Here is a 14,975-nt window from a genome sequence, read left to right on the forward strand (position 1 = left end):
TGCCTACCCTTACTTATTGTTACAGTATTTTGATTTTCAATTTTTACCAAAAACATAACAGATTAATTTTTCTACTCAAAATGTATTTTGAAAATCATAAGCTTGCATCCTCAGTCAAGCAGATGTCGATGGTAAGCTCCACTCCAACCTTCATTATTTACAATTACAACTATTCTTTTAGTAATTCTTTTCAGACTTACTAAAACCTTGCTAAGAGTAGCCACACTGCAGCAAATGACTTACCTTGTCAGTAATTGTTGCTATGTAGCGCATACATTCTGAATCCGATGGGAATTGGTTTACTTCTTTCACTAGATAGCGAACCACCTTTACATGACCCTGAAAATTCAATCATCAAGCTGTTATTTCATACTAAATTAATAACACTTTAAAGCATACCACATTTGTCAAACATGGCTGTAACTGGAATATACTGTACTAACTAATACCTCTATCAGGAATCAGGAATCTACCTTTCAAACGCTTGGAATATTAATTAATACCAAATTCTCAAGACTACAGATGTTCCAACCCCTTTCCTCTCCTATACACTTTTTTCATTTAAAAAATTACCAAATTATTTAAGTATTTATGGTTCTGGAGCATCAGATTTGACCCTCTTTCCTCATTTCAGAGGCATCTCACTCACCTCTCCACAATCAAGGAGGAAAAACCTTGATTTTTAAAATGTTGGGGTATTTACTAGTAATTGTGGAAAAGTGCTTTAAAAAAATTGCACTTGTTATTTATCTTTGAAAAATGCTATTCGCATTACATGTGCAATAATCAGGTTTTCATCATTCTAAATCTTATCTTTATTCAGGTCGATGTGCTTTATTGTCAATAGGATGCACAAAATCAATGGAATAAAACATCGTAAATGGGAGAAACACACAACAAAATCAAGATGCTTATTTTCAAACCAAGCACAACGATTAATTATAATATTTATTTTGTGCCAAATAAGTAATTCAATTTTAATCATTTTAACTTGATAGATGTTGTTGAAACTGAGTAATTTAGAGACTAACTTGTTGCTTACTGACTGATTTAGGGCAAAAATCCACTTGCAAAGGGAGCAGTGCATCATGAGACTTTCCTCACCAGATGTATTTTCTATTACATGTCATCTTGGAGAGGGAAATCTCCTAAAATTAAGATCATATACAAAACAGTCTCAGCAACCCACCTTTGAGTCATGCTGAAACTGAGTACCTTGTATGCATCATCTTGGCCCATGAAGGTCCTGAAAACACTTTCCAAACCAGTTTATATACCAAAAAACCTCCAGAGACTTCATCCATAATCAAGTTATAGATACTAGCCACCGACCTTGCATTTACCAAAATCAATTGAAGAACAGGGTTCATGACACCTTTCTCTACTGTGCAATTCCAACAAACTTATTTAATATCAATGAAATAGATATGTAGTAGCTTAAACCTGGCTTACACATCACTAATCGTGTTGCTGCCAAATTATCGCTTGCTAATGAAAGATCCAAGGGATCAAACTTTTGTGTTTACACCTTTCCAACTCCCTACGCCTCCATATATTCTACTTCTGGCAGTAACCAATAGTTTAAATGCAATTTTGTAGAAAGTATTTGCAAAATAATACTTTACTCATGTCACACTGGGTCCTGTGATGGCATGTGCTCCCCATAATGACCCTATAAAAGCTGAATTAGACCAAGTGAACTCAATCAGCTAATTAGGTTGAAAATGGGGGAGCTTTAGTCTAGAGATAGCTATTTAGAGAGAAACTCCCCTGCAAAAGAAAGGTGGGAATTCTACAAAAAAGATAGGAAACAGGAAGCAAAAGGGGCTGCTGGGAAAGCCTGAAGTCACTCCCTAGGCAGAGAGATGGGTTTGGGCTAGCAGAGTGTTTCTCAACCAGTGGTACCAGTCCCCTCAGGGGTACTCGAGAGAAGTCTGGGGGGAATACATCAACACAACTGAAATTTGGAGAAAACTGAATTTTTGTTTTAAGTTTTACAGCGTTTTATTATTTTTGTTCTTTTTACACCCAAAAATTTAATCACCCGCCCAGCTATGATTAAGTTGTTTAAACAAATGTCTTGCAATGGTAGAAAAAAAATTTGTGTGTCTGAAAACTGTAGGTACTGAGGCTACTTATAATTTTATTTTATTTTAATTTTATTTTTTTTAAAAGGGGCACATTATAAAAACAGGTTGAGAAACACTGGGCTAGCAAACCTAGAGAGTGGGAAGTCTAGGAAGGTAGGACAGGGCTCAGAAAAAAGACAACAAGCCTTCAGTGTTGGTTAGAGGGTCATTGAGCTGGAACCAGGAGTAGAGGGCAGGCCCATGTTCCCAAATCAGCCACTGGGGAAATGGCACCAACACGGCAGTGTCTAAGGAGGACTGCCTGAGCCTGTTTTGGGAGATGAGATTTTTTCTACAAAAGAAGGAACCACAATGATGACCTAGCCAGAGAGCTAAATCACAAAAAGGCCACAGCAGCTCCTGGAGACAGAGGACTGCAGACAGACACACATCCGGCAGGATGGCTTGCAACTGCAAGGAGATGTGCTGACCTGGTGAGCTATTCCTCCGAACGGCAGGTGGTGAACGCCATCCTAATGGTAAGTGGAGAACATGGTCATAGTCCCAAAGAGCCATATTTTTGTGGATTCAAACCAGACCCTCAAAATATTTCTGTAGTTTTTTTATTTACTTCTTCAAACATTGTGGTAATTAAAGAGGGGATTTAGTAGAACTGATGTACCAATGTTCTGATTACCACTGCACAGATAAATTTATGATGAAACAGTATTCTAATAAGGACAGGAGAAGAGGAAAGAAAAAATCCACACTCTACCTTTCGAAAGGCTGCCATAAGAGGTGTTATCTTTCTGTTATCAGCAGCATCCACATCGGCTCCAGCTTGTACCAGCAGCTGGACAACATCTAGATGCCCACCATTTGCTGCAAGCCACAGTGGAGTATTCCCCTTCTTATTCCGTACATCAATGTGAGCGCCCCTAAAAAAAGCAAACCGTTTTGACCAAAAGTTGAAGCAGCATTCTTTAATAAACAATACGCTGGACCCATATAATTAGGTCATTATCTACTTTAATTAAAACCATTTACCATTAAAATGATGCATTTTGTATATGTTTAGAATGGAGATGTTCCAGTTCCTGAAACTGTTTTTTGACCTTCTCAATCCTTATAATGATATAAACATTTACAATACGCAAGCCAACAGTCCAAATGGCAACCTGAGCACATGCCAGAAATCCACATGCAGGCCTTTGTTTGTAATTGTAAATGTATCTTAAGTTGTGGTTGAGCTTATGGGGGGGGGGCTTGCTGACAGCTGTTTTTATATGCCTTTTACTGGGCTACTCATGAATGTGCATTGGTATCTACGTTGGAAATGGCTGTTAATGACAGTATATTCACAAGTGAATATTGCAAGATGGAGGGTTCAAAAGATATATATACCTTAACAATAAGGATTCAAGGAAATATTGAGATCTCTGATGTGATTCTGAGGTCTAAGCATGGTGAGGAAGAAAATGTGTGTTTGGATCTAATACGAAGTATAAGCTAACATTACTCAATGTTGTATCTCCAGGGAAATACAGAAAAGCAACCTAATACACATTCTGGACCCTTTAACAGCATATCTTCATATACAATACCTGCTAATGAGTAGCTCACAGAATTTGTAGTGCCCTTTGTCTGCTGCTATGGTTAAAGCTGTATCTCTCGATGAGGGTACGGGAGGAGCATTAACATCAGCACCTTTGTCCAGAAGAACTCTGCCTACCTCTGCATACCCACCCGAGGCAGCTTCCATTAATGGCGTGAGGCCAGTCTAGATTGAGTAAGCAGGGAGAATAAAATAGTTATTTTTTCTTTTTAAATAAAAGACAGGAGTAACTTCAGCTTCCAGCAATAAGTTTTAATCTCAAACATATGCCTTTCCATCAATACCTTCAAGCCAAGTTTATATAAACTGTTACCAACATTTAAAAGGAAGAAATAAAATCACTTGCAGCTGACCAAGAGTGTGTTATGCCTTGGAGACTAGGCATGCTTTTGGAGACTTGTGCTTTGCAGCATGATGTGGAGAACCCCACTGCTATCACATTACTTGGCTGGACTAGTGTAAAAAGCCTATCTTGCACAGGCTTGTGCATGAGATAGCACAGAAGGGACGGTCTGCTATGGAGCTCAAGTAAATGAAGTTTTTCCTCCCTATGCAGAAACCATTTTTTGCAACAACACCCGCGTGGCATCTATTAGGTAAAAGACATAGCCAGGCAAGACTTGGAAAGGAGAAATACTATTGTAAAACAGCTGGTATAGAAGCAGATCACTGTGATTTTTTTTCTCTTATATTCCATTTAGTGAGCAGAGGGAAAAGAGGGAACCTCTGTTCTGATTAGACATATCTTCATTCCTTGGCTGACTGCTCCACCTCACTGCTGTCACCCAGAGACACTATTTGGTCGGACAACAGACATAGCTGTTTAGAATAATGACTGTCAGCCGAGAAGCCTTTTCCCTCCACCCCAACGGCTGTTAAATCTGGTGAGGAAAGGGAAATGCTAAGTGAAGTCACAAACTCTGTCCCAGGTAGGGATTTCATGGCTGCAGAGTTGCTGGACAACTTCATTGATGGGATGTGTACATCAGGATTCCATTTCACCTCCATGGCATTGGAAGTCAAGAAGAATGCAGTGATTCCAGAAACCAACATAGCTTGCATTAAGATCAGCTTTCATGGGAGTCTCAAGAAATTTTATATAAAATGCTTAAGTGTAAGATTTATCATCATTTAGATGCTTGTAATTATCTGAAGATTAAATAAAGCTCCAGAAGATAAAATTCACTGTTTATACAACGGGTGTATGTCTGTGTAGACAAAGAACCTTAAAACAAAGGCATTTCTTTTCTTTTAAATAGCTCTATTAAAACTCAACCTCTTGCAATAGGTGTGTGCACAGTGTTCCATAAGCAGACAGTTTCTAAACAGGAAATATTTATTTTATTTTCACTCTTTAGTTAAATTTCAGGAGGGAAAATGTCACATGAAATATAGAACTTTTATCTAAGATAAAGTGTAAATCTGCTTAGCTGAAAGATATCTCATTTTTTTCCTTACCTTAGCTCTATGCTCGACATTAGCTTTTCTGTCAAGCAGTAGGCTAACCACTTCAGTTCTTCCTTGGAAACAGGCCAGAGTCAAGGCAGTATTCCTATTGGTCTCTATCTGGGCATTAATATCAGAGCCCATGTCCAATAGTAGCTTAACAGCAGCAGTGTGCCCATTCATAGCTGCCAACATTAAAGGAGAAATGCCCAGTTTGCTACCAGTTCTGGGGGGGAAAAAAACAATCAATCTTTAATTCTTACTCTCTTTGAAATACGTTCTGGGAAAATTAGAATGTGAAAAAGGAAAGCTCCCAAACTAGAAGTTATTAAATTTGAAGAACATGGATAAAAGCAAGATTTTCTATAGTGTTTGCATTTGTGGGTATTATGTTCTCTTTCAGATTGTTAAGTTGCCTTATGAGGAAATTACTTTTTAGAACAGGTAAGCATTTTGTTGAGTCATGCAATCTGAGTGATCAGAGCCAATAAGTACTTTTTCACTACAAATTAAATGAATAACGTTTTGAAAAAAAAAACCCAGTTATCATTGGTAGTTCTGAGCTTAGAACTATTATCAAATATGCAGCTCAAAATAGAAACATGTATCTATATTAACCTGAAAGTTTCCCTTTTCTGAGTAATGAGGTCACAGATCTGTTACAGTAGACCTCTAATCTACCTGCAGCCTTGGAAGCAGAACTAAACCTAACTCAAGATTATTATGCAGTACATTACTGTAATATCCAACTGGACTGACCCAAAGGCCATATCACGCTTCTCAGCATGCTACTGAAAACCTGCCAAAGGTAGATCATATCTGTTGATCTAATTACTCAGATAAGGATGGGTACATTTTCTCATTCTCTCATGAAGGTCCATAGGTCTACTACACTGATATTTTAATCACTGTGCACATCTAGGGAGGAAGAAAGAAATATTACAATTCTAAAAATCTATTTGCTAAAATGCCAGTCTCTGCTACCAGAAGATTAGAATTTGAAGCACCTTTCTCTCAGTGGGGCAAATGTTCAATTTGGAAAAAGATATATTAAGTGATGATCATCTGGCCCACTAGGAGATCTTGTTCCACCTTCAATACTATAAATAGCATGAAGACTACTAGAACAAATCTGTGGGCCTCAGTAGAAGAGAGAGAGAGAGAGAGACTTTGACAAATATTTGAGGCTATAACTGCTATAAAATCATGCTATAACTATTTGAAAAGCTCTATTTATAAAGAGCCTGCCCTTTTTAGAATGATCAGATTGGTAAGTAAGAGAGACAATATTCTTTTGCATTTAGCAACTTATACATACTAACAGTTTTTTATATAAAATTGTTAATACCTTTTGGTGCCTTGAAGGAAGAAAAGGAGGAGGTGGGGATGGGAAAGGAATAATGAGCCCCACTAGGGGCTTAGGGCTACCGCGCATGGAGCTGCCTGGCTGGAGGAGGGGCACTTCTCCTTGGGCTACAGTGGCAGCTCCCTGCTGAGGGCAGAGCAGCGAATCTCTCCCAGCCAGTAGGGACACATCCCCTCCCTACCAGCTGGGAGAGAAAAACTGCTCTGTCCTGAGCAGGGAGCTGCCACTGTAGCCCAGGGAGAAGTGCCCCTCCTCCAGTCGGGCAGCTCCATGTGCGGCAGCCCTAAGCCCCTAGTGGGGCTCATTAAGCAGCTGCAGGGCTGTGCTGCTGCGCAGCTTAGAGGGAACCTTACTAGAGTACTATGAGTTCTGTAGCAAAACACGGAGAGAAGCTTGAAGGAAGAGGCAGAAAGAACAGGAGTTAAAATTGTATAGGTCTTCAAAAAGTATACTTAAACCATGCTTATCTAAAACTGGGCAAAAAGTAAAGCAATGACTAGGCAGGCTGTACATTTTTAAAAATATTGTATCAAGATTAAAAGCTTTAGGAATAATGAGTTTGTGTTTCACAGTCACCAAGGGAATTTTTATTTTAGATTTAACGAGCAGGGAGTAGAAACGAAAGAGAGAACTTACCTAGAATTAATTTCTGCACCAGCATTTAGTAGGATTTTGATGATGTTCACATAGCCACCAGAAGCAGCTAGACTTAGAGGTGTGTAATCAGAAACATTCCTGTGCTCTTTGTTTGCCCCTCGAGCTAGCAGCAACTCCACTACCTGCAACGTTACAAAATAAGTTACTTTTGATTCTCTCCTTGAACTTGAAAACCTAACTGGAGAAAAATGTTCTAAACATATGAATACACCAAATAAACATTTATAGAAAAAAACAGGCCTCTGCTTTGAAAGCACTCATTTTTAAAATAAAGAACTTTCTTAATCTTTCACACCATGTCCCTAGTCTCAGAAAAACAAGATCACCATTGTAATTATTTCTCCTAAATTTCAAGGCAATAAAATTAAAATGTTAATAAAAGACATGGTCCCAAAAAGTTGACAATAAAACAGTTTTGGCTTGGATAATTACAAATTTGAGAAAAAAATTTAATGACATTCTGCAAAGGAAATTTCTTTAAGCGTGTGGAATAGACTACAGTGTTCATCTCCATGTGGCGAGTCCCGCAAACCATGATGATTTAATAGTATTTCAGCTACCTATGCATACACAATTTTCTCCATCCCTATAATGAAGCACTCTGACCTTCCCCCTTAACTAAATATGCTCAACAAATATCCATCCACCATTTTCAATCAGAATGCTGGGATAGGACAAAAAAACAAAACGAAAACAAAACACACCAGTGATGTGCCTTCATCCTATTTTTACCACTTCATTTTGCACAAAACTCTCAAAAGCAATACAGTATTGATTCTCTGCTTCTGCACAGATACTGTAACTGTTACCAGAAGATGCACAATAAGGAGGGGACAATAGAAATAACTTGTTTCTCATAGGCATGTGTTCCTTAAATGTTCATATCTAAGTGAATTGGTCAAGGTGCTGCATACTGTAAAGCAAGTTGGACTTACATTTTGCAGAAAGATTCTAGATTACTGTAGCACTCTGGTGCAAGAGAATTAATTTTTTATATTCATATTATAATACATAACCAATCCTCAGTAAGGTTGCAGTTCATCTATATATTTTAATAGTAACAGTCCTTTAAAGTTGGGGTGCTGTAGAAGTCTAGGTATCTTTTTTGCCCATAGTAGGAAAAATAAATTTGATCTTAATCTAAACCATGCAACTGGAAACCTGTTTCTACAGAGAGGGTGCCTTATACATGAGTAATTTTCACTTCACCTCTTGCCTTCCCCCTGAACAAGCCAAAGACAATGGTGTGTCCTTAGTTCTCTCCGACTGCGCTTCAATATCTGCACCATTATCCAACAGGATTTCAACAACACCAACGTGACCAGCTGTTGCAGCTAAAATAAGAGGAGTAAATCCTGAAACAGAATAAAGAATATCTGAATCTCTCTTCATCTATTTTTAAATCTTTAACAACTTTAGTTATAGCAATAGAAAGAAAATTGGGTCACCATGAATAAAGTCCACAATAAATGCAAAATTGTACCTAATACCAGGTTCTAAGCATATAATTGTTCTACCGTAATTAAGATACTGGAGTTCACTCTAAATGAAATTCACACACATTAATATGCTGAAATTCCTACCTTTTTTGTCCCTATGCTCAATATTAGCTCCTCTCTCTAGCAGTGTTTGTACTAATTCTTCATGGCCACCAGCACAAGCAAGAGTCAATGCTGTATCATGATTACTCTCCGTCTACAAGGAAAAAAATTACACATACTTCAAAATAGCAAAATACACTTTCCTTCAATTTAGAATTCCACCATCATTACTGCATCAAGATTTAAATGTATACATTGAACTTCTAATCCAGTGTGATTTTAGTTACCCAGATGCCCACTTATCATGGGTTTGGTCAATTTTCCCATAAAGTTTGTTTACAACCACCAGTCCTGTCTCTCAGTGCTCTGTGCTGTTAAGCTCTAATGTATCCCTAAATGTCTTCCAGGAGCCCAATAAGCAGTGGAAGTGTTGGTAAAGCTGCTAGACAACAATGACCTCCCTCGGTTACACAAATTCTGTGGTCAGGTCCCAAAGATGCAACCTGTACCTCTGTTACAAGACAAATCTTTTAAAAGTCCAAATATTTTTAAAAATAATTATAGTTTCAAAAAAGAGGTGTAATCTTCCTCAAATTAGATATCAAGTTTCTGAAGTCAGCCCTTTAAACAGAGGTTCAATAAGCATCTTCAAGAACTAAGATACGTCTGAAAAAATGTTTAATCTTTAAAGATCATAACTCCAGTCCTGCAAGTTACACTCCAAATACAATATGCATTGAAATTGTTGCCATCTAAGAAATGTGTGGATTTTTTAGTTTTTACCCCACTATAGCAAATCTGCAAATAATTCATTTTCATCCTTATAGCTAGTGTTTCTGAAGCATAAGACCTTAAAAAGAACACAAATCAATTGGCAGGATTTACTTTGTGTCAACATTTACTGATAAACACAATGTAAAGGACCTGATGGGAAACATGCAAGCGGAAATAAGTGTGTGACAAAAAGAATACGGACAAAGTTTACAGGTAACTGAATTTTAAATTTCTAGTTAGTAAAAGAATGGATAAAATAGGCCTGGTACTTAACAAAATTAAATCAAGGATAACTTCCATCCTTCAAAGAAGAAAAACAACAGGATTTCAAAAATGTAAATAAAAAAAGTGTAAAGTTTTGTAAGACCCAGAAAAAGGCTTTAAACTGCCCTCTTCCATTTCCCCAAGGTAAGAGTGATATCTTGGCCTAAATGTCTTTAATTCAGAACAAAAAAAAAATTCCATTTCCTTTTTAATAGGAATGTAAGCACTCAAAGTTGACACTCCCCAGAAATAAGCTGTCCACAACTGTTAACATTTTTAGCATGGCCTAGAAAACTATGCTAAAGAAATGCAGTACTGGAAGCAAGGAGATATAAAGTAACCTGTGCAGCAAGACAGAGTTCTGACACAATGTAAAGACTGATTTCTTCAAAACAACTACTTTTCACTGAAAAACAAATCCTTTAAACACAATAGTTGTCAAATTCAGATCCCAGGAAACATTCTGAGAGCCATGCAGTCAGGTTAAGTGATCAGCTCTTATGAGAAACTCCATTAAGTGCTAGAATTACACAATCACTACCTTGTTATATGAGCAACGGACCAGGTTTAATACAAACAGTTCCTTTCAATTTAAAATGTCCTTGGCCCCTTCTTTTAAAATTTTTGATTTTTGTAAAATGCATCCACTCTCTCTAAGTAACCACTTCTATATTTTCTGTTATTTCTAATTATCAACCATTACGGAATGATGCATCCATCGTTTATGACATTACTCTGGGGCCCATATAATAGAGCGATATTATAATGAAATCCTATCAGTGCTTGATTAAAGAATGATCAGCTTATTCAATGATGTATATGTGCCAAAAAATAAAAGCTCCGCTATTTGATACAAACTTTTACTGAGATTATGACAGACTTTTAGATGGAACCTTTAATAAAAGGCAGCATCATCTCCCACTTTTTAAAACAAATTATTTCCACTCTGACAGCAAATCTTTCTAAAATGTGTGTGTGTGTGTAGGGGTGGGAGAGAAGAAACAGCTCCTGGCTGACATGTAGCAGCACAAGGCAGAGAGAACTAAAGTTTGGTACCAACTTCTATCTTCTGTTACAGAAGCTAGCAAGTACTGGGAACACCACAGAGTTAGCACACAGAGGCAGCAATGGATCCCAGATTATTATGGTGATAACTAGAGCCCTGCAAATCCATGGATATTCAATTTATGTCCGCAGGTATCTGTATCCCTGAATGTGGATGCGGATATCCTCGGCTCATTTTTGCGGATACACAGTTTTGTATCTGCACAGGGCTCTAGAGATTAGGGATGTTAAAAATTGTGATTAATCAACTAATCGAGTAGTCAATGGAATTTCCATCAACTACTCAATTAGTCGATAAGGGGGACATTCGCTATCCCACTGCGCCTCTCCCTCTGCAATGTACAAAAGCAACAGGCAGCTCTTGTACATTTCAAAAGGAGAGGCACATTAGTAGGATGCATCTGCCATCCCTCCCCCTCGCGGAGATGATGCTGGGGAGAACTGGCCTTTAAAGCTGGTTTCCCGCCCCCTAACACTGAGTGACTACTTGACTATCCGATAAGCTTATGCTTATCAGGTAGTCAACCAGTCGACTAGTCACTTAAATCCCTACTAGAGATAAAGGCTGTGTTGATTCCTATCAACCCAGGAGTCAAGCTGGCTAGCTGTGGAGAGTTTGTGTGTATTCACAGACAGAAAGCTTTGTGCAATGATATTTAATCACAGGATTTATCAGTTAATACTGCACCAGAGAAAGTGAAAACTAAATGGTCAGTCATAAAACAAAATACCTGCATTTTTTCCACCTGTTGTGTAGCCTAGATGAGAATACAATGCAATTGCCCCACTGAAATATGCTGAGTTTTATATTCCACCCCGTTGTCTAGAATGCAACCAAATATAAATCAGGACTGTTTACTGATGGCGATTCATTCATTACAAAGCAGAAAATAGCTTCACCACAAGTGTGCTGCACTGATTTCAGGCTTACCTGTGCATCAATATCTATAGCAGGGTAGATTGGTAGCATGGCTGAAGGAGAAATGATAGGACTTGGCGCTGGCGTCTGAGGCTGGGAGACAGATGTTGCAATGCTGTGGGTAGGAGTGTTTGACATTGCAGATGCTCTTCCACTCACTGCTGTTGAACAGAATGACTACATTTAGTACAAGTGAAATGCACTCTTTAGATATGTAACATCACAGCAAGGAGACAATGAAATACCAGAAACATTTGTAATGGTCTTTAGAAATTGTATTTTGAAAATATATCATTTTTAAACATTTAATTCTTTGGCCTTAACAAATCTGATATCAACTTAAACTGGAGAAATGTGTGAATGTTAAGTTTGCGGCATTTTCTGAAAGCTACCTCTGGGGGGGAAAATAGTACTTTTCCTGATCAGATACTTTATTCACAGTGGTACATGATTAACTGAATCAAAGCTTACATACCATTAAAAAGAGACTGGAGCACAGCCAGAGTAAATAGATAAAGCTATATATTTGGGGTAACGATGGGTCCCGGAGATCATACTAAAAATACAAGACACTAAAGCAAAATAGCAAAAATGATAGAGTGGAAGCTCCTGACCAGTCAGAATTGATCAAATATAAACTACATGTTCTGGGGGAAGCTGAACATTTCTATAAAAATCCTTTTGCCAATGGTATTAATTAAAAGTTCTGGCAAAAGTAAACCATCAATAAATACTATTTTTGCCGCATATCAAAATAGCATAATTAGCATTTTGAATGCAAAATTCTCCTAAAGAACCTTTTATATTCAAGATTGTGCCAGTTTCTGGTAAAGTATCCTTTTTAAACAATGTATTCTGTGTACAGATTAGGAATTAATGGATTTTTCTGCTCTCCCTTTTTTATGTTAGTAAGGGTCTTGATGAACCTCCCTGATGATATAAGACAGCTATGAAAATGAGGATCTACAAAGTGCTGTCAAATGCATAATGGATTTGAAAAAAAAATCAAGTATATTTTTGAATAGTTTGAGGTGTTACTTGTAGCTCCAGTAATCACAGAATTTAAAGAAATGTGTGTTTCAAATTTATACTGTTCTTTTAGTACATAAAACAGAGTGGCTATGCCTGAAAACACTACCCCATACTCTTAAAGCTTCTAACATTTTAAAATTTCTTCTCTGAAGTTGGTCTAATACATGGGAGAGATGCCAGATTAGCAGGCCTGCACAATGAAGTCGTTTATTCAGCAGTAAAATCGTAGGCAGCAGACATGCAACTTTCATCACAGCATCCCACCAACCTGACTAAACTTCAGCCCAAAGAGGTCAACATTTAATCTCTGTAAAAACTCAATTTTTGGCCTTCTTACTGATATTGCCAACAAGGGAAACAGGAAATGCTAATTATGATGGGAACCACCAACTTACTTCATACAGAACAAACTTACAAATAATGCCATCCAGTTATTAATTCTTTAAGTTTCACCTAAATGGCTAAAGAATGGCAACTCATACCTTTAATGAAATGGAAATCAGTCTTCCATAGTATTTCATTACAAAGTTATCACTGGATATGGATTCAATTCTTGCATCCGAGATAATTTGGCCCAAAGACAAGGTGTAGTATGAGAGTCATTTCAGGTTAAACAGAATATTAAAAAGAATTGTGGTTTCAGGGAAGTCTAGTCCAGAGAACTTCATATCCAGGAGCTTCAGCTCAAAGTATTCATGTTCATCAGGGGTCTTTTTTTTTTTTTAAACCTAAAAGCAGCTCAGATTCATTATCCCTATTACATAAAGATGTTACCTAAAAATAATAGCTGAGGTTTGATTTAGAACAAAGAGGAAATTCAGAGTTAGAACTCCTGCTCAATTATCTGTTCATTATGTCAGAGCACATATGAAATTTCTCTAAAAGCCAGCAAAACTAGAACCCCAAACTCTGAATGTATTGCCTTTTATGGATTATACAACAGAACTTTTCAAGCACAACAAAGTACTTTAAACCCTGAAGTTAAAGGCATCTTCAAAATAGTTTGATTCCCAACCTATCACTATGTTATAAATGAACATCTTTTTCTGTCTTGTGACACTGGAGATACATGTTAAGTTGAGAATTATTAAATGAGAAAAAGGTAAAAACGTGTTAATTTTTAGGCCTAACAATCACGAGGGTAATACTTGAAATGCCAGAAAGCTCCTGATCAAGTTGAAATGGTCATTCAAAAGCATACCCCCCTAAAGGCAACCAACAAAACCATTCATCTAAAGTGTTCTAACAAAAACTAAGAAGCATTCAATAAACAAAAATGTCTTTATATTATCTTTCCAGCAATAAATGAGTACTAGGCCCACTTTACTAAAACTTAGAAATATTTTTACATTAACTATTTTAATTAAGGGTTTTATTATCAAGGCACTTTTTTCCATCTATCACAAACAAGCAAAACAAAATTAATTCCCTACTCACACCACTTTTTTTTTTAAATTTTCTGACTAATGTGGGTAAGTATAAATATCTGTGTCACTAGTTAGCCGAACATCTACGACTGGATGTTCAGGAAATGAAGAGATTCTCTTGCAAATGACACAGAAATTAGAAGCATTTAGTATGCCCTGCAGCCAGATCTGCCACATACTCTTCTTTCTCCTGTTGAAATGTAGGATAAATCTTTAAAAGCATTAAATGTGGTTTTCAAAAGTTACTTTTCAAAGTTACTTTGGGAGTTAATGAGTGTTAGGTTCTTAAATCACTTTTGAAAGCAGGACCTAGGTACTCTTGACCAATTTCATTTGTATTGAAGATTAAAGACAATTGCAGTATAGTATTTGGATTTTTATATCTGATTTTCCTACGTACTGCTATCAGCAGGTCTATTTAACTAATCTTTACACTGGCTTCCTTTTCCAGAACTTATGTCGGATCCGCAGTTACGAATGGGGCTTTTCTCGCCCCGGAGGACAGGAGCGGCGGGACACCCAGATGTGCCGAGGTCCGCCGCCCCCGTCCTCCGGGGCGAGAAAAGCTGCTCCCCGTCTCCCTGGTCTGCAGGGAGACGGGGAGCAAAGCCTTGGAGCACGCCCGCAGCGGGACAGCCCGGGCGCGCTTGAGCTCTCCCCCTGCGGGCGTGCTCCGCGGCTTTGCTCCCCGTCTCCCGACCAGCAGACCAGGGAGACGGAGCAAAGCCATGGAGGACTTGGGCGGTCTCACCACCCCCGTCTCCCTGGTCTGCTGGGGGGGGGGGGGTGTGCAGCTAGTG

General features: G+C 37.9%; 1 protein-coding gene across 1 annotated transcript in view; it reads right to left on the bottom strand.

Annotated features, from left to right (window-relative positions):
* The window catches only part of ANKRD17 (ankyrin repeat domain 17), a 137,630-nt gene that overhangs the window by 23,886 nt on the left and 98,769 nt on the right, over positions 1 to 14,975 (bottom strand). Inside the window, 8 exon segments of the mRNA XM_075929383.2 lie at positions 244 to 339; positions 2,845 to 3,007; positions 3,674 to 3,849; positions 5,143 to 5,356; positions 7,133 to 7,275; positions 8,363 to 8,508; positions 8,737 to 8,848; positions 11,729 to 11,877. Of these exon segments, the coding sequence (XP_075785498.2) occupies positions 244 to 339; positions 2,845 to 3,007; positions 3,674 to 3,849; positions 5,143 to 5,356; positions 7,133 to 7,275; positions 8,363 to 8,508; positions 8,737 to 8,848; positions 11,729 to 11,877 (1,199 nt within the window).

The sequence above is a fragment of the Pelodiscus sinensis genome, chromosome 4 (assembly GCF_052426305.1).
Source record: "Pelodiscus sinensis isolate ZL-2025 chromosome 4, ASM5242630v1, whole genome shotgun sequence".
Taxonomy (NCBI): domain Eukaryota; kingdom Metazoa; phylum Chordata; order Testudines; family Trionychidae; genus Pelodiscus; species Pelodiscus sinensis.